The sequence below is a fragment of the Suillus subalutaceus genome (assembly GCF_016647625.1).
Source record: "Suillus subalutaceus strain FC151 chromosome Unknown DFJ58scaffold_18, whole genome shotgun sequence".
In the NCBI taxonomy this organism is placed as follows: domain Eukaryota; kingdom Fungi; phylum Basidiomycota; class Agaricomycetes; order Boletales; family Suillaceae; genus Suillus; species Suillus subalutaceus.
This window is the reverse complement of record NW_024540267.1, coordinates 82781-107340: the sequence shown is the minus strand read 5'-3', so window position 1 is coordinate 107340 and position 24560 is coordinate 82781. Positions and strand designations below refer to the sequence as shown.

At 48.2% G+C, this 24560-nt stretch overlaps 8 protein-coding genes and 2 non-coding genes across 10 annotated transcripts; 5 read left to right on the top strand and 5 right to left on the bottom strand.

Annotated features, from left to right (window-relative positions):
* Positions 1–791: 791 nt before the first annotated feature.
* On the bottom strand, positions 792–2622 carry DFJ58DRAFT_770290 (quinon protein alcohol dehydrogenase-like superfamily). Its single transcript, XM_041389072.1, has 6 exons — positions 2060–2622; positions 1913–2008; positions 1791–1859; positions 1552–1724; positions 1262–1520; positions 792–1184 (listed from the first exon to the last, which is right to left on the bottom strand). Exons 1-6 carry the CDS (start codon positions 2546–2548, stop codon positions 819–821), a joined length of 1452 nt encoding a protein of 483 aa, XP_041247541.1. The 5' UTR covers positions 2549–2622; the 3' UTR covers positions 792–818.
* Positions 2623–3519: 897 nt separating this feature from the next.
* On the top strand, positions 3520–4278 carry DFJ58DRAFT_607984 (uncharacterized protein; the record flags this gene model as incomplete). Its single annotated transcript, XM_041380837.1, has 1 exon — positions 3520–4278. A coding segment is annotated over one exon (759 nt), but the record flags the coding sequence as incomplete, so codon positions are not given.
* A 778-nt stretch (positions 4279–5056) lies between these two features.
* On the bottom strand, positions 5057–5143 carry DFJ58DRAFT_t51. Its single transcript has one exon. It is a non-coding gene; the product is annotated as a tRNA-Asp (tRNA).
* Positions 5144–6537: 1394 nt separating this feature from the next.
* On the top strand, positions 6538–7644 carry DFJ58DRAFT_698968 (proteasome assembly chaperone 2; the record flags this gene model as incomplete). The annotated part of the gene is made up of 5 exons (XM_041383540.1): positions 6538–6706; positions 6765–6921; positions 6972–7030; positions 7088–7203; positions 7263–7644. Exons 1-5 carry the CDS (start codon positions 6650–6652, stop codon positions 7642–7644), a joined length of 771 nt encoding a protein of 256 aa, XP_041247539.1. The 5' UTR covers positions 6538–6649.
* Positions 7645–7745: 101 nt separating this feature from the next.
* Positions 7746–11862, bottom strand: DFJ58DRAFT_724182 (armadillo-type protein; the record flags this gene model as incomplete). Its single annotated transcript, XM_041385090.1, has 9 exons — positions 7746–7859; positions 7910–8262; positions 8311–8946; positions 8995–9111; positions 9162–9501; positions 9536–10027; positions 10079–10313; positions 10366–11105; positions 11158–11862. The coding sequence occupies 9 exons, from the start codon at positions 11860–11862 to the stop codon at positions 7746–7748; spliced, it is 3732 nt and encodes a 1243-aa protein (XP_041247538.1).
* A 44-nt stretch (positions 11863–11906) lies between these two features.
* Positions 11907–14247, top strand: DFJ58DRAFT_770279 (uncharacterized protein). The gene is made up of 10 exons (XM_041389071.1): positions 11907–12104; positions 12161–12247; positions 12300–12341; positions 12397–12424; positions 12479–12640; positions 12698–12782; positions 12833–12920; positions 12974–13040; positions 13094–13411; positions 13461–14247. Exons 1-10 carry the CDS (start codon positions 12061–12063, stop codon positions 14139–14141), a joined length of 1602 nt encoding a protein of 533 aa, XP_041247537.1. The 5' UTR covers positions 11907–12060; the 3' UTR covers positions 14142–14247.
* On the bottom strand, positions 14215–15338 carry DFJ58DRAFT_770272 (uncharacterized protein). The gene is made up of 5 exons (XM_041389070.1): positions 15208–15338; positions 15127–15155; positions 14731–15068; positions 14596–14679; positions 14215–14543 (listed from the first exon to the last, which is right to left on the bottom strand). Exons 1-5 carry the CDS (start codon positions 15262–15264, stop codon positions 14350–14352), a joined length of 702 nt encoding a protein of 233 aa, XP_041247536.1. The 5' UTR covers positions 15265–15338; the 3' UTR covers positions 14215–14349.
* A 1400-nt stretch (positions 15339–16738) lies between these two features.
* On the top strand, positions 16739–16820 carry DFJ58DRAFT_t54. The gene has a single exon. It is a non-coding gene; the product is annotated as a tRNA-His (tRNA).
* A 1398-nt stretch (positions 16821–18218) lies between these two features.
* On the top strand, positions 18219–18888 carry DFJ58DRAFT_838447 (uncharacterized protein; the record flags this gene model as incomplete). The annotated part of the gene is made up of 5 exons (XM_041392456.1): positions 18219–18331; positions 18391–18504; positions 18566–18587; positions 18661–18697; positions 18752–18888. The coding sequence occupies 5 exons, from the start codon at positions 18219–18221 to the stop codon at positions 18886–18888; spliced, it is 423 nt and encodes a 140-aa protein (XP_041247535.1).
* A 2104-nt stretch (positions 18889–20992) lies between these two features.
* DFJ58DRAFT_654940 (plasma-membrane choline transporter-domain-containing protein) lies at positions 20993–23458 on the bottom strand (the record flags this gene model as incomplete). The annotated part of the gene is made up of 18 exons (XM_041381826.1): positions 20993–21043; positions 21092–21152; positions 21206–21248; positions 21306–21386; positions 21439–21504; positions 21553–21591; positions 21651–21713; positions 21767–21862; positions 21919–22066; positions 22117–22154; positions 22209–22343; positions 22393–22421; positions 22473–22499; positions 22557–22734; positions 22783–22820; positions 22873–23004; positions 23059–23174; positions 23222–23458. The coding sequence occupies 18 exons, from the start codon at positions 23456–23458 to the stop codon at positions 20993–20995; spliced, it is 1578 nt and encodes a 525-aa protein (XP_041247534.1).
* Between the last annotated feature and the right edge of the window lie 1102 nt (positions 23459–24560).

The following is a 24560-nucleotide window of genomic DNA, read 5'->3' as shown; positions in this document are numbered from 1 at the left end:
GTTCTATCCAACACCTGGCATTCTCAAATACTAACATACAGTGGTAGGTGATACTATGCAGCATGATAACGTTCCACTTTGACTTTTTTGTTCATGTAACATGAGATTGCGATCACGTTATCTTGACCGAGCCTATATCGTGATGTCTATTGGATTTGTTGATTGTAACTACAGCCTGTATGCACTTTGAACATGAACGACTGTCTTCCTTCTATTAAGTATGATCTGACTCCTTGTCTACATGACGTAAGGACGGAGCGCTTGATCTCGCGCAGCAAACCAATTCGCGTTAACACCAAAAGTATTAAGTTCAAGGCCTGCTTAGGGAAGATTAATTGTTGTCACTCCTAGATCAGTATTTGAGCACATTAATGCATCGCGCCCGCAGTACACGTTGCATGTGATAGCCTTAATCTCCGTTCTCTGAGGAGAAACTCTTATCTCAGAATTGGCCTTCACGCACGTTGGCATCTGCCTCATTCAGCTCCGCTAAATCTATGCCGCAGCATGACTGGATGCTCCGGCCGTATCTACGGTACCTCTCTCGAACTGGAAACCTTCGATAGAATCACATCACCCTTTTGACTAATTACTGCGTACTTTCAACATCATTCACGTTCCTCGCTCATTCACCGTAACCCTTTGTCCCTTTTCCTAATCATAGCGCCATTTCCTACTTGCCAGACACCTCACAGTATCCAAGTAGTTAGATATCCTGTTCGTTCTTTAGTTTGTGTGAAATCATATGCGATTCTCATCGGAACTCTATTCAGAGAACTAAATGCAATGATTAATAGCTGTATATATACCGGGCATTACTATCGATGGCCATCATCATGTGTAGGAGATACACAGCAAAGAAAAAGTACGAAACGAGCCCGTAATGGAACACGTCGTGACTGTGCATTTGCGACACCTGGCGCGTTAGTACTCGTATCAAGTGCAGTAGGCGTCCGTGTCGTGGACGTCGAAGTGGCAGGAGGCTGAGGATGCGATGACGCCTGGGCTCGGACTTGATCATGCAGTTGCTGCTGCGTTTGGTCCGCCTGTTGAGATGCACAACAGAGAAAAAGCACGAGATGAGTCCATAATGAGAGAGGTGGTGACTGCACGGTTGTTGCAGAAGTTCCAGCAAGCCGGGCGCGGGAACGATCTCGTTCCGGTCGCGGAGCAACATATAATGCCTGCATAGAATCATCAGACTCTAGCAATTGAAGCACAATGAAGAAAGACATTCCTGCTTGTCCCGCATTGCAGCTACTTCGACAACATGAGGACTACGACGAGAGGAAATGGTTTGCCTTGGGCATACTGGTGGTTCGATTTGTTCATTGGTAGCAGGCGGAGAGCGGAAGAGTGAGGATAGGCGGCCGATGTGTATATCCGAACGTGAACCAGAAGGCGTTGTGGGTTGTGGAGGTTCAGTTGCTGGGTCGGTGTTGAGCCAAGAGTGAGGTAAAAGTGAGGACAGACGACCAAGGAGCGCATGGGGACGTGACTCAGAGGGCGTGGGGGGGTTGCTGAAATTCTTTTTCTGCATCATCATCGAACGGAGAACGGTGGATGAGTGAGGACAGGCGAACGATGATCACGCGTAGATGTAACCCTGAAGGTCTTGGTGGTTGCGGAGGTTTAATCGCATCATCACTGTCAGGTAGAAAACGGTGAAGGAACGAGGAAAGGCGGCTGAATGCACTGGAAGAGGAATGAGGTTGGGCGCCATCCTTTGCGGAAGACGAGAGCACGGAGGTCTAGATAAGAGCTAATTAATAGACATGCAAATGACGCACATGAATGTCGGATTGCATGCCGTCGAAAAATGCTGGTGGGAGTTCATCGACACCCCGGGTAGCATCAACCTGGTAAGTTAATGTTATAATAAGTCAGCAATTTCACGAAATACGTCACATACGTCCAAAAATGACCTGTCGTCTATGTCCTGCGAGGGGTGGGGTGTGTGCTCCGTTCCCGGGGCGTCATTGGATGACGCCTCCAGTACGAGTCCATCCTAACAAGGAGATTGTCAACAAGAGTGAGTAGGTAACACGCTGACACCCACATTAGTATCGGATAGTGAGTCTTCAGCTTCTTTGAGGATGTCTTGAATATCACGCACGTACGCGTTGCTGTCCTCGCACCCAGTGACTAGCAGCTTTCCGTCGGCAGAAAAAGCTGCGCACTCCACAAAACTATCATGCTGGATGGGTGGTCCGAGTGAAACGTTCGTGTCGAGATTCCACAAACGTACTGTTCTATCCCATGATGCACTCGCGAGGAGACGGTTATCTGGAGACAATGTGATGAAGCGGATCAAGTGTTTGTGACCACGGAGTGCGGCAATCTGCTGCGAAGTGGCGGTGTCGAATATTATGATCAGGTCATATGACGCAGATATAATTTTCTTTCCATCCGATGTCCATGCCAAGCAGTAAACTGGCCAAGTGTGTGGGACTGTGAATATCAACTTGCCCGTCTTGCTATTCCAGATTTTTACACCAGTGTCGTCGTATCCACCTGTTGCAATTCTTTTCGAGTTGGGCGAGTACATCACGCTCCCCACCCACTGGTGCCGGGTATTGATTATCAGGACAGTTTTGCCGCTCTTGACATGCCACACTCTTGCTGTCCCGTCCGCAGATCCACTCAAAACTCGCTTACCATTTGCATTCCAGCAAACTGACCACACATCCTTAGTGTGCCCTGTCCATTTAGTGATAACCTTTCCCGTCTTAATATCCCACAGCCTTACTTTTCCATCATCGCTTCCGCTAGCGACAGTGTTGCCGTCTGGAGACAATGCTATAGTGTACACTCCTGCATTGTCCCCCTCGTCTCTCCAGTCGTCGCCAATCTGCGCGCTGCTCTTCAGATCCCATAGCCGGAGTGAGCTGTCTAACGAAGATGTGATGATGCGGTGTCCGCCTGGCAGGTGCACGACACACCGTACTCGGCTGGTATGGCCTCGCAGCGTGATCGCTGGTATACTTTGCATCTCAGCGGTGGAGGAATACGTGATCGACGCATCGGAGTCCCCCATTGGCAGAAAGGAATTTGAGATAAGTCTGCCGAGTTGAACTTTGAACTTCGACAAGCTATCCGGTAATGACAAAAGATTGCTGGTGAGGTGACGAGCCGTGTGCATATTTTTGACTGCCTTCGTCGAGAATTCGCAAGAGATCTTTTCGGAAATTGGACGTGGCTGGTAAGTCACAAGCTCTGGTAAGTCAGAAGTCAGCTTTGCCTTGTAGAGGAGCCTTAATATTCATTACTCACAAGAATCACCTGTTGTAAGCTGAGGGTGTGCGTTGGTTCAGAGTCAAGGAAGTCGAGCGCCCACCAGTCCAAGTCGTCTTTAAGGTGCGTACTACATATAGACTGCGTAAGCGCGCGCAGGCTATGCATGTGTACGAAATGCATAACGTCCCAATTGACACCGAGCTCTCGACTCTACTTGACAAAAATCTTACAGTACTTAGTATTTACAGCAGCTCCAGCCAACCTCCTTGTTCCACTATGAATAGACTGGCATCTGATCCAGGTTTAGAACCCTGTCCGGACTTTCCCTCCAACATTTATCAAGCTATCCGCGCTCGATTTGTTAATCAGAACAACGACAACGCTCAAGTTGTCGAAATTTTGCAGGCTGTGTGGGCAGTTACCAACAATACCCGTAAAGTCCAGTGGCAGCGGCAACTTCAGGAAGACCAAGCCGCCGTCACGAAACAGCAGGGCCTCTTCCACGAAGAGATCAAGTGTCAACTCCAAGCCTCGCTTCTCGAGGAAGATCGGAAGCGAAATCCTCTCAAATACATTCCCATTCCCGACCGTCCGCGCCCGTACAATATACACCACGTCCTCATTTCTGATTTTGCCTTCCAAAGGGTCGTTGAAGGCCAGTATGTGGAACTTTACTACTGGACTGGTAGGGGTCTCCGGGCAGATCCACGATTAAATTATCCCACCGCCGCCGACGAAGGGATGGGGCGTTCTGCAAGCCCTGGGAGCTTTACTACAGCGGGTGCCGCTCATGATGCTAGCGTCATTCCCGACCATAGCCTCACCATCATGGAATTCGCTCAGGCTGTCCCTCGCGCACTCGAGTTGTTCCAACAATGTGGTTGGGCAGCCCAGCGTATCCAGATGCTTACAGCTTTCTGGCAAGCGATAATGTGTCATCAGTACTGGAATTCCACCGACCCTCTTGAAGAGCGCGCATTGCTCGTTTACCAGGATAAGCAGCGGCGGGCGTGGCACAAAGCCATTCCCCTCACCGACGGGGCATGGGACATTTCTATTCTAGATCACCAAGAGATTACGATGACTTTTCGCGAGAGCTGGTGGGAAGACCGCCGCCGCCGTGATGATGAATACGACATACAGGTTTGCTTTAATATTTGCTTCGATCATCCTTCGCTGACACATTTTCCTTGACTTTGTGACTGCCCCGCGCACTCTGTGTTTGCGTGGTGTGTACTCCCCTTCTTCAATGTGTGGACCGTGCCTGCAGCGCCTTCAATCTTTGCACTCCAGAGATAAGTCGGATGATCATTCATCCACTCATCATACCCAGCGCCCGAGACGTTCATCCGGGCGTCGTCGCCGAAGGGGCAGAGGTCGTCGACACTCAGCCTCTCCTCCCGCACATAGTAACTCAGCTTCCTGCCAGAACTAGTTGCGTCCTTTCACTTTTAATCTTTCGGAGATCACAGCTCACAGCAGCCCATTCTTTCTAAGGTGCAAAGTCGTGTTTCAGTCTAAACCTCGGCCAGTTTTGCTTGGTGTCCTTTAGACAGGCCATAGACGAATGAAGATAGCTGTTCTCTCTATATAATATTGTGATTTCTTGCTCAAACTTGCATCGATGTCACTCGGTGTTGGATTCAGCGTACTTTCTGTTCCATGTTGCTCGTAGGAGGTTCGTTAACGCTGACATGGTGAATGTGTACGTGATGTGAAAATGAGAGTGAGGTCGATGGGATCAAGAAAGAAAGATGGGTGACTCGGACAAGTCCGACAGAACCATCGTGATAGGCAAGTGAAAAATAAATAAAAATAACTCTCTGGCGGGGAGTCGAACCCCGCTCTCCCGCGGTCGTGTTTCTTACATGACAGGCGGGTGTACTATCCGATATACTACCAAAGAGATATTATGGTTTCTTCTCTTTACTATATGATTAAAGTGAAAGTGTCCTTTTTTTCCTGGATGTTTGACAATCACTCTCAGGCTCTCAAGCGACTGGTTCCAAGCTTCTAATTCAGCCAAGCACGACGGAAACGCTGAAGCGGGACTTGGCTTACCGGAGAAGGAAATTGCTGTTTAAGTCTTCTGCAGGTGCATTTTGTTTTTTCTTCCGCATAGCTGGTGAGGGCCTTTGCAGATTTTATTCCTGTAATCAACCACAACCACAACTTTCCGCGGTCTTCCAACATCTACTCTCACCTTACATCCACAGGCCACTTCATGTTGCCTTGTGCACCTGCTACAGTCTCAGCTTTCCAACAGTGTCACAAAGTGCATTATCACCACATACCGCCACCTTCAAACGCCTCCTGCTGCCTTTCCTGGCCTCTGAGTCCCATATGCATCTATCTTCAGTATCTCTTTCTCCGTTCCTCCCGCTGGCTTCCCTGAGAATAAGTAGCTCCTGTCACCTTCTGCTGTCTCCGCCGCACTCCCGGTGTATGTCCCGTACCTTCTTAGAGGCGAAATTGTGTATGTCTTGTCTTTTTATATATATCTGATTTTAGTTCCATGGCAAAGTCTACTTCGCTCGGTGTATTGACTAGTCTACATGGCTGAAATAGACGACGAGCTCCTCCCCAATACTTCTGACTGGGTATTGATCAAGATGATATCGGTCCTGCACATTTTCTGGAGGGCGTATGTTGACGGTTTGATGCATATTTGTGTTTTCCTTTTTTTATGGTGGGGTTTTTCTCGTTGGGATTAGCGTGTTCAGGCCCTTGGGCCTTTTTCGCTCTGAGAGGTTGTTTTATCCTCGCTGATACACATCCATCTACCTTATATCGAGTTAGCCCATTATATCATGTCTTGCTCTTGGGCAGTTCTGATTTCCCACCAGAGGTTTCTGCACTACAACCACGTAGTACGCCCACCATGGCACACACTATCCTGCACCCCCCTCATACATGATTTGCGGATGCCACTCCATCAAAATTGTTGACAGCAAGTAAGATGCTAAACTTCTACTGGATCATTGCTCATAATGTAAACCGCACCTTCAAAATATCCCACAAAGCGATACACACACCACCGCAGCGGTTGGCATTGGTTCTGTCTGAAACTGAAGCTCATGAGTGACTGATGGCAAGCAGACATAGTCTCTCCTATGCAGACTAGAAGGTAGACAGTCGTCCCTTCTTTATAGGCGGGCCGGGAGTCCCTGCATATGCATGTAGTAAATAGAGAAACGATGAAGGTAATACTACCATCAAGTTTCAACCGGTGCAAATAAGGAAATAAATTCCTGGTTGCGGAGGCGCAGGTAGTACGCGTGGCCGAGTCCAGTTTTGCAAGTCATATGTAGGTCACCAACCGTAATCGCACATAAGAACCAAATCGACGCGTACAAGTACTCAGTACTCAGCTTTTACTATTGAACTTTTTCACTGTGCAACCTCGCAGGCCATGACATTCTATAACCCGACTGCTCATTTCAGTATAAAGGGCAAAGTCCTCGTCGTTGTGCGTATGCCGATATCCGATTCAAGACAGCTCACTGAAGACAAACTCTCCAAGGCAGCCAGTTGTTTCTGTCGCGAACGTTGCACAGCTCGCGGCTGATCTCCTGATCGCTTCACTTTCCTTGCATCGCGTAGGCATATTCGACCCTAGGAGCTTAGTTCCTGTCGTCGGAGCACGTGAAGACGATCTTCCTGGCGTCACAACACCACTCGAGCGTATGTCCTAGTACATGTGTTGCCAGAGTCTGGGCTAACAAATAGGCTAGTTTTTGGCCGCGATGATGTTAATGTCGCAGTCATACAGCAACGTTCTCCCGCATTAAAGGTAGTAAAGCCGTCACTCAGACGTGATTTTCACCGTGCTTATCCTGCATTCTACCAGTCCTCTAAGCAAGATTTTGTCGACTCCTTGTTGGAATTCATCCGTACCTCAGGAGCTTCAGGTGTCCTTTTCATTGGCGGAGTAGATATGTCCAACAGGACTGATCCTCAGATGCTGTTGAGTTGCAATGATTCGATGTCTTAGCTGTGAATTGATGTTCTTCCAATGATTCTAGGACACCTACTTGTCAGATCGTCCCGCCTGGAACACCTGATCTGACTTCTGGTCCATTGGCCGCCCTCACAACTCTGCCAATACCCGTCTACACTTCACCAGTCTCCCAGTTCCTGCATACAGATGCAGAAAGGACAACTATACCTTTCATACCAGGCGGTGGGTTATCTCGTCGAATGCTCTCCTCACTTTCCGACACATGGCAAATCCCGACTGTATGTCTGTTGCAATATGTCATGGAGGGGGACAACAGAGCGGACGCCCAGCTCATGGCAGCTGTGGTATCCAAGGTGTTGCAAGTAGAGGTTCCTAACTGGAAGCAGCCTAGTAGTTGGGGTCATGGTCTTTTCGGTACTCCTCATGATCAAACATTGTACGGTTGACAAGTGTATTCTACAGCCTGGTGCAGATGTTGAAAAAAACAATCAAGCAATGATCCGAGTACAAATCTACACGCGCTTTTTGGTAATCTGCGCTGAACTTATCAACGTTTTCCAGCAATGCCAGTACGGTTTCGGCCTTTTTTCTTCGCGGCTTGAGACAACGACATGTAAGCATACGGATCCACGCCGCCTTTCTTGACGTCACCACCAGCTTTCTGCAATAGAGCATCAGATCATGTGAGCACAAACACAGCAGACCACCAACCTTTGCCTTGAACTCGTGACCCAGTTTTGGCTCTGTGGGTCGCTTGTTTTTCTTCGTAGCAGTGGCAGCACCATCAGCCATCTCAACATCTCCATCTTCGTCCTCATTTTCGCGGCGTCTCTTTTTAGTATCTTTATTGAACTTGATGCGCCCATTGGGACCGCGGGTAAAGCCATCCACTGAGGTCATACTCTCCCGATATGCACTGCCAGCAACGTCTTTGGCAGCCTTCCGAGAGCTGACTTCGATGTCAGACTCCTCGTCCTCGTTGATAACAATCTTTCCAGTGTCAGTGTCAGTTTTGAAGTGACCTGCATCTTGACCCGGCTTGCGGCGTCGGTTGGCTTGGGCGTCTGTAAAGAGGTAAACGATGTGGATGCAAGCACATGATGCACACCTACTGGTCAATCGTGATGCAACACCCTGCAAGAGGTCCATCGGTTCATCATCATCCACTCGTAGACGCACTCCCTGTTCAACTCCCTTCCGTTTCGGTCCCGCAACGGGTCGAGATACCTGCTCATCTTCGTCGCTGTCGTCCAACTCGCTTTCACTGCCATACAAGACGTCCTCAAAGGCATCGCCTGTAGGAACCTTTCCTTTAGTCGCCTGAATAAGGTCATCAGCAATAGTAAATGATAGACACCCAGGAAAACCAGCCTCTTCGTCTTCTTCGTCTTCATCCTCTCGAGCTCTCTTCCTTTTAGCTCTTTCCTTCCTTTTCTTGATGTTCACCAACACCTTCGCGGCCTGATCCTCACCTGCCGCTTGATACACGTCATTCCACCCAAACCTCCTGATCATCCGCTCGAAGATATGGCGGACCTTTGCCTTGAAGTGGTTCTTGTGATCATGAGACCAGGCGAGGAGTGCAGGGACGAGTTCTTTTAGATGTGGTCGTAGCAATTCAGTAGGCAAAGTATGAATCGCAAGCTTGATGTAGCCGAGCGTAGATTTGATGATTTCACGGTTGGCAGAGGAGAGGAAAACGAGAAGAGTCGTGAAGACCTCTGTCTGCATCTGGGTATCGATGGATTCTACCCAAATCGTTAGATAGGTTGCGGTCACGACGTCAACTTACATACCCCTGAACTCAAAAACGAGACGGGAGACGGCGGTTACGGTGGCACTGATCATGTGTGGTGAAGCTCCTGCTAAGCCTCCTGCAACCATGGTCATGTACTCGTTAATGCTTGCTTGTGCTGCAAAGAGTATGTCAATAGCTGAGATTTGCAGTACAACCATGACTCACCTTCGGCGCCATCCTCATCCATTCCATCCACCATGCTCCTCTTCACTACACCACCCTGGCTCATCTTTTGACCCATAGCAACAATGAGCTCGAAAGCTGCTGACCGGGCTTTCTCTGATGGCTCCTTCGTACCCAAGACAGCTTCTGGGATAAGCGAAGGAATGATGTGCAAGGACTCGCTAGGTACCCGAAGTATCAGTAGAGAGAGCAAGATGAACCGATCTTTCTTTGCAGCAGGTGCAAGCCCAACAGAAAGCTCATCCAGACGTTGGAAAGTCTGGAGCGCATCCTCTTCTACTTTGCCCTTCTCCAGAAGCTTCGCTAGAATCTTGTAACCACGCTTTTGTACAGCCGTTATCCTTGTGGCATAGCACCTCCTGCGCGAGGCATGTCGAGAACAGAGCGGCGACGTCTTGCGCGTCAAGGAAGGGAATGAGGAGGATTAGAAGGTCTTGCGTCATTGCAGTGGTATTCCCGTTGTCTGATTGTTGGAGGCTTTGACGGAAAAGGTCGGCGACTTTGCGATAGGCTTTTGCAATGTCTTGCTTCTCTGCGAGTCCAGCCCAAACACCGATGACGTCGCCCACCATGCCACGATTATCCCTGTCCACGCTACCGAAGACGTTGAAGAAGACAGCAAACCAGCTCTCTACTTGTGTCTTGAGGAAAACAAGGTTCTTGGAAGCTTGTTCGGGAGTAATTGCATTATCAGTTGTCGAGGACTCTCCCATGTCTGTGTCGACCTGGGATGCGATAATCTTGTTGGACTCTATCAAAGCCTTCAGGCCCCTTAGTACAGGTGGCCTAAGATCAGGTTGGCCGTAAAGTAGCTGAGAAAGGAGTTGCGAGAATGCCGGTGTAAGGGCCTAAAATGATATTCATCAATATAACAGCCTTCATACGAGCGCCGTACGTACTGTCTTGATGTCAGAAGGTGCGTGGCAATAGCCCGCAAATCCAGTCCATATCTGAGCGACAAGCACACTCCATACTTTCGCCTCTGATTGCCTTCCTTCGCTATCGGCCTTTTGCTGCAAATTGAACATCCGCTCGCTCATGGGCACGAAATATGAGACAAAATGGCCAAGGAGCGATGGGTGGGGTTGGTTGAGCATAGGCAAAAGGAACGCGCGTGGTTCCTTGCCTGCTTGACTACAAATGAATATTCAGCTCCAGTCCTTTTCCCCGTTTCAAAATGACTCACCGGTCCGAGGGCTCTAGATTCAGAGGAATAGCTGCAAGAAACACAGCGGGACCCACTACTCGCATAGCGGTTGAGAGCACAGCATCAGCGGCTTCCTTGTGCTCAAAGCCTTTTTGGACCCGCAGATCGGCGATTTTCGACACTAGAGGCATGAGTAAAGCCTCTGTAGCAGTAGTAGACTTCGCAGGGTCCACACGAACGCCCAAATTTGAGACCAGAGCTGAAATAACCGAGAGCAGCTCCTGCATAGCAGATGCAAAGGCCAGGGAGTCGAGGGCTTTCGTTATTTGCGAGATGATGCTTCGCAGGGGCGATTTGCCAGCTTCGCCGTCCGAAATGGAGTCTTTCACGATAGAAGACGTGATGCACCGTGTCAGTGAAGCCAGAGATTCCGCAACAGCTTTACGAGTTTGTGGGTGCTTCGTCTCAAAGTACGACCACACCGTTTTCCACACTTTGTTAAACTCAGCAGCACAGGCCGATGCGTCCGCAACATGATAAGCAAACATTGCATCTCCTAGAACACGAATCCAAGATGGAGAGATGGAATTATCGGCTTTTGGTGGCGGAGATTCCAGGACGGCATTCAGAACGGCCGGAATTTGTTCAATTGCACTGGCAGTGCCGGTCGTAGTAGATGCAGTAAAAAGATCGGAAAGAATCGAGTATGCAGCCTGGGAGAGGTATGGATTTCCTAATCGTGGAAGGGTCAAGAGCGTAGTGGTGATGGGTGGAATAGCCTTTGCGAATATTTGTGTTAGCATACGGTGATTCAAAGCTAATTTAACATACATCAAGAGGAAGATGCGGAAGTACTGGGCGCAAGAATGCAAGGAGATGAATAGCTGTCTCTGCAGCTGAGGTATCGGACCCTTTTCCAGATGATTTTGATTTTGGTAGGGCGCCAGAGCTTGCTTGCTGAAGCGCAATATGAGCCCATTCAGCCACCCGCTGAGCATAGGGATGCCGAATTAAAGGACTCGGTGGGAAGGAAAGAACGTCTTTCACAATGTCAGCTGCTTTCTTGCGCACTTTTGGTCGCGGATCCAAACATAATTGCAGTATAGATGCAAATGATTGGCGGACTGCAGAAACGTCCAGTTGCGATTTGTCAAGGGCTCTGAACACAGCATTGTACAGAGTCAACTGTGACCTCAGTGGAGGAGCATGTGCCATCAAGGCAGGAAAAAGTGGTGCGGTCAGAGAGAGAAGTGTATTGAGATTGGTCTGGATAACTGGCGGGGGGACGAAGGGAGCCACTAGAGCAAGAAGATACAGTTCTGCGGGTAGTACGTCTCCGTCTCCAAGTGAAGTCTCCTTCTTTTGAATGCTTCCATCGAGAGTTGTGATCAATGCAGCAAAATAAGCGGTAGGTGTCCTGTCCGTATGCTTTTCCTGAAACGTAGATTCTAAAGCCTGAAGTAGGTTTGCTGGTGCTTTCTGGTGGGCAAGATTTGAGGTAGTGTGAGGCCGTATTTTGGCCAATGCCTCCTCCATGACGATCACCTATAGATCACTTGTAAATGACTGTCCTACTACTGACATGCGGCATTGATCAAAATTTTCGATTATGTAATACTCAAGACTACTTTGACTAAACTTTAGTAAGTGCAGGGTAGACCCTTTCCGAGTCTTTCCTCCCATAAACACACGACAGTTCATGTTCACGACCTTCACGACGAGACCCGTATAAATATGCCCAAGGGTTCAACTACGCCCTGGTCTTACATCTTAGTTCGGTGAGGTCAGCGACGTACCAATCTCGACACAATTTGACTCGGAACGGTGGTGTTAGGTTGCTCTTCAAGTTTGTGCTGAAGATATTCTATGGGACCATTGTCGTTGAGAATGCTGAACTTATACCGAAGACCGGGCAACCATGGTCCGTCTCCAGTCAGGTTATTCTCCGTCAGCTAAATGGTTTTGCGACTCAGCATTGTCTGCGCCAACCATCCTAATTCCCTGACGGATGCACTGTGAGAATACATCTACCTTGACCAAGCGTCTTAACTCATGGTCTGTATACGTTAGTCTTTTGGTAACCTCTATGCCGTCCAGAGTAAGCAACCACGACCTTGAACCTGGCATCACTACTTAATTCGTTGCCGTGTAGACGCGTAATATGCTGCGGCTCACAGCAAAATCCACCCAATTCGGCCAACGGACATTTACCAGTTGGCTGATTGAATCCGCAGGCACTGTGCCCATTAAACGGCGCAAAGATCATAATAACAGCGATGTGGATAACAGTCAAGTTATGAATAAGCTAATGGACGTAAGATGCGCCCACTAGTATATATAGGGCATCTGAAAGTTCAATTAAATCTAACAGGCACTCGAACTTGGAGATGCAGTTTGTTTATTTCCGGAGGGGGCAAGTCGCTACCATCCCACTATTGCCCCCCTTAAGACAGGAGGTTTGTCGACTGATTTGTACCTGCTGATGTCTTCTTCACCTATCTTTTAGTGGCGCGTCTTGTTTCGGATGTCCTGAGTCGTAATCGTGATGATCCAGACTTTTCCATATCCATTCTAACGTGCTCAATCACTTACATGTAAGGAACTACCCTCATTTGTCTACCTGGTTACCGACCGAGTGACATTTTAGGCATCGACAACATTTCAGATCAGATGTACTGGTGACATTCAATACCCCGATGACGTTCACTCCCAAGGTGGGTGCATATACATCTGTATAAAGCACTTCATTTAGTTTCCTGTGGTCCAGGACAATCCAGAGCTCCTCGCTCCTGTACAGCAGGAGGAAATTCGGGCTCTGACTACACGGATGCAGCAACAAATTAGTTCCCGGGCGATTGACTCGCCATCTTGGGAATTTGTGAGATCCGCAAAGATGGCGACGCGTATATATGCACCTCTTGGGACACGTATGAGCCTAGGAGATTATGTGCGAATCACTAGAACGTTTGTCGAGGCGTTCAAAGCTTCCGACGACACTCAAAAGGGCAAACGTGCTGCTGAGGATCAGTCTATCGAATTCACCAAGGAGGACATTGAGCTCAACCAACTGCGGCGTGACCTCAAGGTAATACATCTTTTAACGGATGTACCAGTTTCTAAATTACCGTCTAAAGACTTATCAAGACCGGCTTGTTCACTGGGGTATCAAAGACGATCGCATTGCGCGTCCGCTGTCCTTGCGAACGATTACCATGCGGATGGTTATTCGACTGACGTGGTTCATATGTCTCTTCACGATCTCTCTTCCAGGCCTGGTGCTCTGGACCCCCGTATTTATTACCACGTTCATTGCCGTCCGCAATTTCAAGAGAACTGGACCAGTCTGGGACACCTTTGATGAAATCGCGCAATATAAGCTTGTGTATGGGCTTTTTTCAGGTCTATCCGTCTGGGCTGCTTGTATTCTCTTCACGCTTCCTTCCGCCGCAATCACAACAGTTCTCGTCCCTGCTATGATGTGGATGACACTGAGGTGGACGGAAGATGCGGTGTCTGCTTTCCGCGCATTTATGGCACTGGCGAGGCTGCTATGTGTCGGGAAGGAGACGCTGAAGGAGATACGAATGACAAGGCAAGATCTGCATTCGCGATTGATGAACTTCGCTGTGGGGACTTTGGGGTTACCGGATGATCCCGAGAAGTTCTTCGTCGAACGTGGGGGTAAGCAGAAGGGTCGCGTAAGAAGCACCTGGGACAGTGGAGCGAAGTACTTCTCTGTCAGAAGGAGGCGGAAGAGGGACTGGAATGAAACGTTGAGGCTATATGATCAGGTAGATTATCCCGAAGAGGGCTGAAGAGGGGCTATGTTATATCCGCACAACTGATGTTTGGTATTTTAGCTTGCATACATCTTGCTCAGATCAGGCCTTTATGAACAAGTGGGAGGGCGACTTCAATTAACATATTTACAAAATCCGTGCGTGTGTCAAGTGCAAAGGTATCCAAAATATGGTACAAGAAAAACCGAGACCGAGCGTGTGCTTGTAGAGAGGAAGAAGGGAACTATGCATTTGAACCATAACTTTGAACGGGTGTGTATGACCTGTAACGTTGACGATAACCCTCGATGGGTGTATATGATCTATTACCAGCAGCCCACTTATGGCCGCGGTCCGCAGCCACACCGGTTACAATGACGCCAGCCCCAACGATCAACCCTGAAACCCAAGAAACAGCATTTAAGACATAGCCAACACCTTTGAAGAACATATTAGAGCCAACAAGACGAGAAGGCACCATAAAACTGACCAGGCTTGGCGTGCTCAAAGGCCGGGAAACGGTCCTTGCGATACAGCTCGGTAACGAGGATGAACGTCACAAGTTGGAACACGGCTGCGGAATATGATGAATACTCGTGACGTCATGCGCTTCATAGAGACTGACCGTGTAATATGACTAGCCCCGCCACGGCTCTCCAGACCCTTCTCCTCCTCGAGTGCGTGCTCACACCAATGAGCAAAGCGATCAGACCCATTCCTGCAAAACCGATGGCGAGCTCGCTGAAGTATTGAGCAGAAGTCCACAGAGCACAGAACAGGCGGTTTTCGTCGTCGCATTTGTCCTTTACACGGAGCGGAAACTGGCGGCATTCGTACTCGGTGTATTCTAGATGTCCGTCTTTGCCGGGACCAGGAAAGCTAATGGTGGAACGCTCGCATCGTTTCATTAACCCATAGCGAACGGTGACTTGAGCGTTTGGGATTTCATATTTAGCAATAAGCCTTCAAAGATAATAATGTCAGGCGGGCATTTGGTGGTTAAAACGTTCTCTGGGCGAACCAGTCCGGGAGACGTGAAGATAAAATATTCTGGAAACCCCTGGATGAGTGTAGTTCATCAAATGGGACTTGAACAACCTACGATGACAAGGATAATGAGAACAGCGGCAAAGGTCGCTGCGTATGATGTTTTCCTCATTGTAGCAGAGGTTTTGAGGGAGATTGTGAGTGAGCAAAGGAATATTCCTGATGTGGTGACTCCACTGGTGGCAGTTATGTCTTGTAATGGGATTTTATTGTGAATATTATGTAACGACCATTTACGGAGTATGGAGCGATGCGATATCTGCAACCATTCGCGCAAATATCTCAAGGATGCCTGAAGCTCCGACGAGAGAGACAGCCGTGGAAGGAAGTACGCATATATCGCGATCCTCGTTTCCTAGCCGATTTTATGCAGCCTCTTGTCACATCATGATGTTATGTTAACGTTCGTGAGCCGAAATACGGGGTCACGTATTCATAGAATTGATTGGAAATCTACAGTGACGTCGACGGTCGTCTATCATACAGTACACCTTCTTTGTCTTTGCTTCTTCAAGTTCGCACACTAGTGACTAGCTATAAAGTTTGTAGTTTTGCAACTAGGTTCGACCTTACGGTCACCGTCCACCCATCACACTCTTGAGCAGCTTGGGTTTCGCAAAATCTCATACATCAATCTTTGCTCGATGCATCGCGCTTGATTGCAGATTATCAACGTTGCAACTTCGAATTCGGTCTGAGTCGCAGAGGCCCGAACGCCCTGAGCGAGGCACCCGTAACGGTTACTGACAATTTGGTGTTGTGAGCAAAATCTGCCATTCCGCCAACTAGTTGGGCAGAACCCGGGCAGCCTACCCGGTTGACGTCAAATGGGGATCACGGGCGAAGAACTTCTAATAACCTTCCAAGTTCTTCACCATATAAGTATACGACCATACAGTAACCTTTCTCAATGCTACTCATGGCAATTTGTATCACCGTACTGGTAGAGTACCATTTTCAGTTGTATATAACCTTGTACCGGTACGTAGACATTCGTAGAGAGTAATTTGCTATTACACCACGTCTACCGGCGGACCGCCTCAGACGATGATCTCGCAGATCCTAAAGCTATATCACTCAATGAAATCGATGCGGGATTTGCGCTACTGGAACAAGAGAAAAAACTGTGGAAGAACCGTCAGTTGATGGATTGAAGTTTTGGAAGGCAAGACAGTCACGGTGGATCAAGGGATTACCAACATCTGTCGATGACGAGATCATGATAGTAGATCACACCTCGCATGATGATGGACAGTGGCATGTGGATGCCCTGATGCTGGCGGCCTGGTGGCGATACTTACCCTACATTATCATACGCGTAACGCTTTGAAAAATTTGCCAAGTGGCAAAAGTGGCAGAATGATTCGCCACGTCTGCGCACGGTTATGCCGGCACAATTGCCCCCAAATAACCTGAGACTCTGCCCGTGACGCATACGACTCTCCTTGGATTTCCCCTGCTTTACTCTGGCTAGGTTCGGGACGGAGCTAGGAGTCTGAATAAATTTAAATACCCCGAGGACTCCCAAATTGGCGCTTCTTGTCGCTCCCATCCTCTTGATACATCGATGGTGGCCACTGGCCAAGGTCCTTGTCGATTAGTGGTTAAATCATCGCATTGTGGCCACTCCAATCTGCGAAGCCGGAAGTTCGAATCCTCCCTGGGACAGATGTCTTTTTGTTCCAAATCTGACTGCGGCACCAACGTGCAGCAGGCACGTTTATGCTTCTCGCGCCACAAAATACGGATCTGAACAAGATATGAATAACTTCTCACCCCGCATCTTATCATGATGCCTGCAGATGATGACGACATCGATGCTAGCTTATGATTATCATAGTTGACGTGTGAGGCGGTTGCCATGAATATAATGCACTCTCATGTCAGTGGTGCTGTGGAGCGCTGGATCCATCCCCGTTCGGTCCGGGTGTTGAAACCTTAGCGCTTAGCGCTTGCCTAAGTAGCACTGGTCCTAACAAATCATTCATTAGATTTTACTCGTTGCCTTTCATTGCCCGCTCGCATGAGCGCTTGAATTCCACAACTAACGTACACGTTAACCACCAACACAGAAACTACATCAGCACTATCTCAGTGCATCGCACCCAATCAGTTTGAGGGGGGCCTGATAGGAATGAACCCCCAGTATGATATCGCACCCGCGCCATCCTGCGTGAGTTGGACCTAATTAAGAGACAGTAAGAGGTTATTCAACAGCGCAAAATAAAGTGTCGTACCTCTGCTCCGTCATCACCATTGAGCAAGTAGGCTACATCAACAAGCCTGAATTGGCCAGGATGCTGAAGAGAAGAGCCAGGTTACTCCCTGAAGACGCGTGATATATGTCATACTCACATGCACCTGCCGACATCGCGGTACGATATATTCCATTCATAGGGTGTGGTATTGTAAACCACTTTCTCGGACTTTCGCAAGTTGTATTAAACTTCAAAATAAGGGGGAAGTGAAACCGACATCAGCACCGATGTAGTCGGAGTTGGATCAGTCTAAAGTGATCTTGCAGTTCTTCGGCCAGTCGCCTATGCTGGTAGCTTTGATTTCCCACTGCAAAGGCCATGAGAACTGAACGGTAGTGCAACGAGATATCTGTTCAACAACTTACCTCGATGCGTGGCTCAGCCGAATCCTCGTGACGGCCAATTATAAAAACGAAGTCCTGTCTTTTGCTCAGCCTCCATCCCATGGAACCACGAAACTCATGGTAGTGATTTGAAGTGAAAGGCTTTCAAGAAGGATGGGATGCACTCTGTGATGATAATCTGAACCTTTTATGCTGCACTTTGTCCGGGTTCCGGTTGGATTGCAGGCGAGTTAGCTGCCATCCATTCCTGAACCCGAGGAGTATCAGATGATCTGACAGCTTGCATGGAATAATTGCGGAAGTTGAGCGAATAATAGCCTAGGACGATGTGCTTCCATTACACTTGCTTCCGCAGGTGTAGTAAGAATTTATCGAACTTGCCCTAGAATTAGTTAAAAGTTCTAGTCAGGTGCAGGCCATTCCTGATGGAGTCTATCAGGTGAACTGACAACTTGCGTGGAACAATGAATACTTGCGTGAATCGCGCGAATAGCACCGGCGTCAATCCACCAACATCATTCGTGCTCGCTATGCCAGTGAAAGCAAAGACAAGTGAGCGCAAAACTGGGCATTGGCAGTACGACCCACTGGATTCATCCGTCGTAAGAAACTTCGTACACACTGATCATATCATAGTAACCGAAACCTGCCGGTCAGCGGTTTCAGGAAGCTGGGCAGGTCGAAGAAAAGGCTGCTTAGGGGCCTCGTGGTCCTGATCATACCAAAAGTAATGCCTGTTAACATTCCAAAGTAGATCGGCTCTCAACCGAAGACAAGTCCCTGAACACATTATATAATTCTGCTCGGTAAGCATATTTCCCGGTCAATCTTATGTAAGTTGAGCGCTGATCAGAGCCCTCGCGCATACCTATGATTCTTCTGCTGTGTTAAACTGCTGACTGGCAGGTCTCGGTTACGAAGTTTCCTACGACGAATGACTCCAGTGAGTCGTGCTACCGATGTCCAATTTTGTGCTCACCTGTCTTTACCCTCATAGCGAGCACGAATGATATTGGCGATTTGACGGCCGGTGCTATTCGCGCGATCTACGCAAGTATCTATTCTTCCATGCAAGCTGTCAGCTCACCTGATAGGCTCCTCCAGGAATGGCCTGCTCCTGACCAGCACTTCTAAGTAATCCCAGGGCAAGTTCGATAAATTCTTACTACACCTGCGGAAGCAAGTGTAATGGAAGCACATCATCCTAGGGTACTCCACGCTCAACTTCTGCAATTATTCCATGCAAGCTGTCAGATCATCTGATACTCCTTGGGCTTCAGGAATGGATGGCAGCTAACTCGCAAGCACTCTGACCGGAACTCGGATAAAGTGCAGCATAAAAGGTTCAGATTATCATCACAGAGTGCATCCCCATCCTTCTTGAAAGCCTTTCACTTCAAATCACTACCGTGAGTTTCGTGGTTCCATAGATGGAGGCTGAGCAAAAGATAGGACTTCGTTTTTATAATTGGCCGTCACGAGGAGTCGGCTGAGCCACGCATCGCGGTAAGTTCTTGAACAGATATCTCGTTGCACTACCGTTCAGTACTCAGTTCTCATGGCCTTTGCAGTGGGAAATCAAAGCTACCAGCATAGGCGACTGGCCGAAGAACTGCAAGATCACTTTAGACTGATCCAACTCCGACTACATCGGTGCTGATGTCGGTTTCACTTCCCCCTTATTTTGAAGTTTAATACAAACTTTGCGAAAGTCCGAGAAAGTGGTTTACAATACCACACCCTATGAATGGAATATATCGTACCGCGATGTCATCGCAGAGTGCATCCCCATCTTTCTCGAAAGCCTTTGACTTCAAATCACTATCATGAGCTTCGTAGTTCCATGGGATGGAGTATACCGCATCCAGAATGTCGCCTATCCCGAGCAAAAGGTCGGGCTTCGTTTTCATGATTTCATCATCGCTGGCCGTCATGAGGCTGCGGCTGAGCCACGCATCGAGGTAAGTTACTGAGCAGGTAACTCGTTGCACTACCATCCAGTTCTCATGGCCTTTACAGTGGGAAATCAAAGCCACCAGCATAGGCGACTGGCCGAAGAACTGCAAGATCACTATCCGATCCAACTCCGACTATATCGGTGTTGATGTCAGTTTCACTTCCCCCTTATTTTGAAGTTTAATACAAACTTTGCGAAAGTCTGAGAAAGTGGTTTACAATACCACACCCTATGAATGGGATATATCGTACCGCGAGGTTGGCAGGTGGATGTGAATATCACATATATCACGCGTCTACAGGGAGTAACCTGGCTCTTCTCTTCAGCATCCGGGACACTTCGGGCTTGTTGATGTACTTGCCCAATGGTGATGATGGAGCAGAGGTACTGACACTTTATTTCACGCTGTTGAATAACGTCTTACTTTGTCTCTTAATTAGGTCCAACTCACGCAGGATGGCGCGGGTGAGATGTCATACTGGAGGTTTATTCCTATCAGGCCCCCCTCAAACTGATTGGGTGCGATGCACTGAGATAGTGCTGATGTAGTTTCTGTGTTGGTGGCTAATGTGTACGTTAGTTGTGGAATTCAAGCGCTCAGGCGAGCGGGCAATGAAAGGCAACGAGTAAAATCTAGTGAATGATTTGTTGGAACCAGTGGTATTGAGACAGGCCAAGTTTTCAAGTACATTCGACTCGCGACACCATACATCGACGTTTTAACCACGTTAGAATAGGTGGGAGTAAGCCCTCCGCGAAAGGACTATGTCCTACACAGGGTCTTCGACCCCAAAGGACCATAAATTGGGGTTTTTTAAAAAAAGAAAACCCAGTTTTAACCACTGTAATATCCGGACCGAACAAGGATGGATCCAGCGCTCCTGGACAACACCACTGGCACGAGCACATCACAACAGCCTCGCACGTCAACTACGATGATAACAAGCTACCATTAATGTCATCACCTGCAGGCATGACGTGGGATGAGTCTCACCAGCCCCTGGCGGCTGAGTATACATAGATGTTAACCTTCAGGCATCGTCGATCGAAGATACGGCTGGGCAGCGTGATATAATGTCCTACTTTGGTCCAGCAATACGGTGCGAAATCATTCGGTTTGTCTACATCATTATGCAAAGCACTGTAACATGTTTTCATATCGACATACCAGAGCTCTCGTAACATCCCTTTGACATGACCCTTTGCAAAACTTATTTTGAGGCAGCGACCTAAGCCACATCCGACCACATAAAATATCCAGACAACGCCACGTAAAGTGCATCAGACCCTCGGTACCCCTTGAACGACACGAGGATAGGTAAGAGCAATGAGCTGCAAAGCTGGTCAGGCAAAGATGTGCTGCGACTTCGAAGTTCTCACCCCAAATAGGTCGGGTGCGCGTGCAGCTAATACTTGTGGATCTTCTCCCAGACCTACGAAGCTGGGTTTCGAGAAAATCAGCCAGTATCCACATATACTGAGGTCTGCACATACATAGTAGATACACCAGCCTCGATGGCAGTTGACATTGTTACCGCTGCAAGATATTAATCATCAGGTAGAATTAGCGAGGCGACCAAAAAGAAGCACGCACAACACTGTAATCCAATGAGGAATGCGAACAAGACAACCGGCGCTGTGTACTGTCCATCGGCGTTGTATGCAGGGTGTGTCACTGTGCAATAACAATGGTACCAATTCCTCAAGCACATGAATTCAGTACGCACGGCGCAGGTAGAGATACCCGAAGAGTGAGCATAGAAGCCCGATGGCATAAGCTCCCCACATCAAAGCTGCCGAACATCATCAGAAGACGTCGGCATCCCCAATTGGTGACTCACTCATGCCAATCAATGAATCGTTGACAAGCGCATCAATCCCTAAGATATTGAGCATCGTGAGAGTGCTTACGGGAAAAAACAACGACGACGGAGCGTACCACGATCCATGAACATAGTCCAAGTGTCTTTTGCTGCTTTAATGTAAGGCTTTCCATAGAGCGCTAATAACATCAAGTTACTGGTAAGTACAACCGAATTAAATGAGGTAACTCACCAATTTCGATGTAGGCATATCTATTGAAGTAGTTTACCAGTCCTTCGATACATCCAACGAAGAACTCTGCGCAGCAAGCAAGACACGCCTCTACGACTGATTAAAGGCTACTATTTAACATTAAAGTAGAGAAAATTCAGATTGATACTCACAACTCCCTTGCGCATTTGCATTGTTCCTCGCAGCGTTCAAGATAAGGCGGACGACTTCCAGAATAGTGACAATCAAGGATCCAAATGCTATTGACCCAAGAGACAGCGTTGAAGCACGTCCAAAAGCGCTGAGGGTTGGATGCTTTGGCTGAAATCAACGTATAAGCATAACTGAGGGGGCATAGAGCAGAACACTACCATCTGTCCTTGTTCTCGAGGCCCGAAGTAATACCAACCTGTGATGTGCATATAAGATAATGGAATCAATCGAGTCATCCAACTATGCTCACTTCCGTACGCTCCACCAGCAAGAGTGGCTAAGGCGACGTTACCAATGACTTGGGATGTCCAGAGGTACGAGAATACTGCATAGAATATTAGGCCTGCCACAGTGCTCCCGGAACAAGACGTTCCGTTGCCGCAACCTGTGTGGTCGTTCAAACTTGATTAAATTGACTAGTAATGCAAACTTACTTGGATTACCAGGTGTCCATTTCGTGTATCTATAAATGGTTAGAGAAGCTGAAGGTTGCGCAGCAAACTGAAACACTTACATCGCAATCAGTGTATAAGAAAACCACCTGCAATTAATAGTAGTATGTGAAAATACTTCTTCAAGCGTGGCAACGGCAACTTACACACTTAGAGCAGCTTGCGAGATCAAGGCGATGAAGGCAACAACGTAGACGCTCATGTGATGTTTGGAGACATCCATTACTACTTGCAGGAGAAGGGACGCTAGTGGAATGCGAGACCTAAAGCCCAAATAGGCAAAGATCGAGAACAAGGCAATGATGGTGAATATGATGGCACCGGCTGTAGCTTCGTGGTCAAAAGGAGGTGGTCGATGTTCGTATCACTCACAATAGTAACCAGTACTCCAGTAATAAGCGCAAATGGCACTAGAGTGACGATCAGCATAACACTCGATCTAAGGCGTTAGAGCGGGCCTACATGTTAAGTACTACGGACAGCACGAGAGTCATGTGCATCAAGGCCCGTGTAAAGATGCGTGCGAGCATCAGGTAGGCTATAGACAGGACAAGAGCTGCTGCAGTGACGAATAACAGAAGATAGGCAGTATGCCTGACGCGGTCAACATCAATCAAATATACCGACGAATATCTACAATCAACACACCGATTGAGGGTCACCGACGAGCCCACCTGAGAGCCATTGCCTACACCACCCCCAAGCCCGTTATTTGACACATATCCTGAGAGGGCAATTCCTGAAAGCGCGACAAACCCGGCAAACTACCGCAGAGTAAGAAGGAGTGCAGCAAGAAATAACGTAGACTAACCTGCAGAATGAAAAGGATCAGGAAGAAAATGTCGTTGACCCGTTTCTTCGGGTGAAACCGACCGTCTTCGAAGGGAGTTTCTTGGTTTGCAGAAGATTGTGGGTCGTACTGCGGCTGAACAACTGGTTGCGCATATGGCTGAGAGTGTCCAGGCTTCGGCTCCCCGCCAAGAGCGTAGAATGGCGAATTCCCCTGTCCCTGTTGCACTCCCCACTGATCCTTATTCCAATCGGCCATTTTCTGAAACAATGAGAAAGCGAATAAGTTACGAGAGGTAACTTCTTGTACATGCAGACCCCTCGAGGCAAAGGAGGTACCGAATTTGAAAAAAGACTGCGTCGATCATCTCCAAGTTTAGGATCTGACTGGATCGAAACTACTCTTGAAAGGCAAGTGAGGTACGCCAGACGGCAATTGTACTGGTATACGAGATGCATTAGTTGGATCGTGGGGAAGGCTAGGAACATCATACGCAGAACTGCGCAGCAACCTAACAACCCTCTCATAGTTAATTAGAGCTTCCAGTGGAGTATAAGAGAAACGAGGCTCGGATGTCACCGAGCGCTCGCAACAGAGGGTAAAAAATGGTAAAACCAACTAAGTCTGTCGAAGACATCCCCCTTATCACATGCACGAAGCACGCCCCAGTAGGGCAATTGAGCAAAGGCAGATACCCAGTGGGGTAATGGAAACTACTCACTTCCATACGGAGGTACTTGACTGTTTAAGGCTCGGGCCCCAGGAGAAGCTATTGCTACTGGCCTTCTGCTCCAACGTTGTCAAAATAAGCATGCGTTGATGCCTCTCCGCAATACTGCCGACGAGGTTCGAAGTGAATCGATTACTGATGTGATCTCCTGGATCGACTCGTGACGCAACGCAACAGATGACCGGAAATTTCATGCTCTCTGACTAATACCTAAGCAGGTATTATTACTGTGCACGAGCGAATCAAAATTTGGGATACGGCCCCGGGTGCACCATTACAAAAGAGGTCATGGGAAGTTTCTTGATCTTGGTGCAATATTTCCTTCTCAGTAGTAGTGCAGAATGCATAGTAAATATAGCATTGTGTTCTGTGGACTCGTCCATACCTCAATGAGACCAGGAAGTGACATCAATTTGGTCATGAGCTACAACCCTGACACATGCCACACAGCTGGACGAACTGGACGATATTAGGGGGATAGACGTTGTGATGGTTATGTACCAGAGAAATAATGAAAAATCGTGCAGGGTCATCGTGCGTGCGTCACGGTCTCATGTCTGCTGCAGGGTGTATGTGTGAATGAAAAACACAGTGCGACCTTAGTGGAGTCTGGACATACTTAGACCACTA

Coding starts and splice junctions, on each gene's coding strand:
- DFJ58DRAFT_770290 (XM_041389072.1), bottom strand. CDS start 2,548: ATGTACTCGCCCAACTCGAAAAGAATTGCAACAGGTGGATACGACGAC. Junction 1,725..1,790: donor GCATGCAATCCGACATTCAT/GTGCGTCATTTG, acceptor TCTTCCGCAAAG/GATGGCGCCCAACCTCATTC. Junction 1,521..1,551: donor TCACTCATCCACCGTTCTCC/GTTCGATGATGA, acceptor AAAGAATTTCAG/CAACCCCCCCACGCCCTCTG.
- DFJ58DRAFT_770279 (XM_041389071.1), top strand. CDS start 12,061: ATGCCCAAGGGTTCAACTACGCCCTGGTCTTACATCTTAGTTCG. Junction 12,248..12,299: donor CCGAAGACCGGGCAACCATG/GTCCGTCTCCAG, acceptor TTTGCGACTCAG/CATTGTCTGCGCCAACCATC. Junction 13,412..13,460: donor AACTGCGGCGTGACCTCAAG/GTAATACATCTT, acceptor TACCGTCTAAAG/ACTTATCAAGACCGGCTTGT.
- DFJ58DRAFT_770272 (XM_041389070.1), bottom strand. CDS start 15,264: ATGAGGAAAACATCATACGCAGCGACCTTTGCCGCTGTTCTCATTATC. Junction 15,069..15,126: donor TCTTCACGTCTCCCGGACTG/GTTCGCCCAGAG, acceptor TTATCTTTGAAG/GCTTATTGCTAAATATGAAA. Junction 14,544..14,595: donor CTTTGAGCACGCCAAGCCTG/GTCAGTTTTATG, acceptor TGTTCTTCAAAG/GTGTTGGCTATGTCTTAAAT.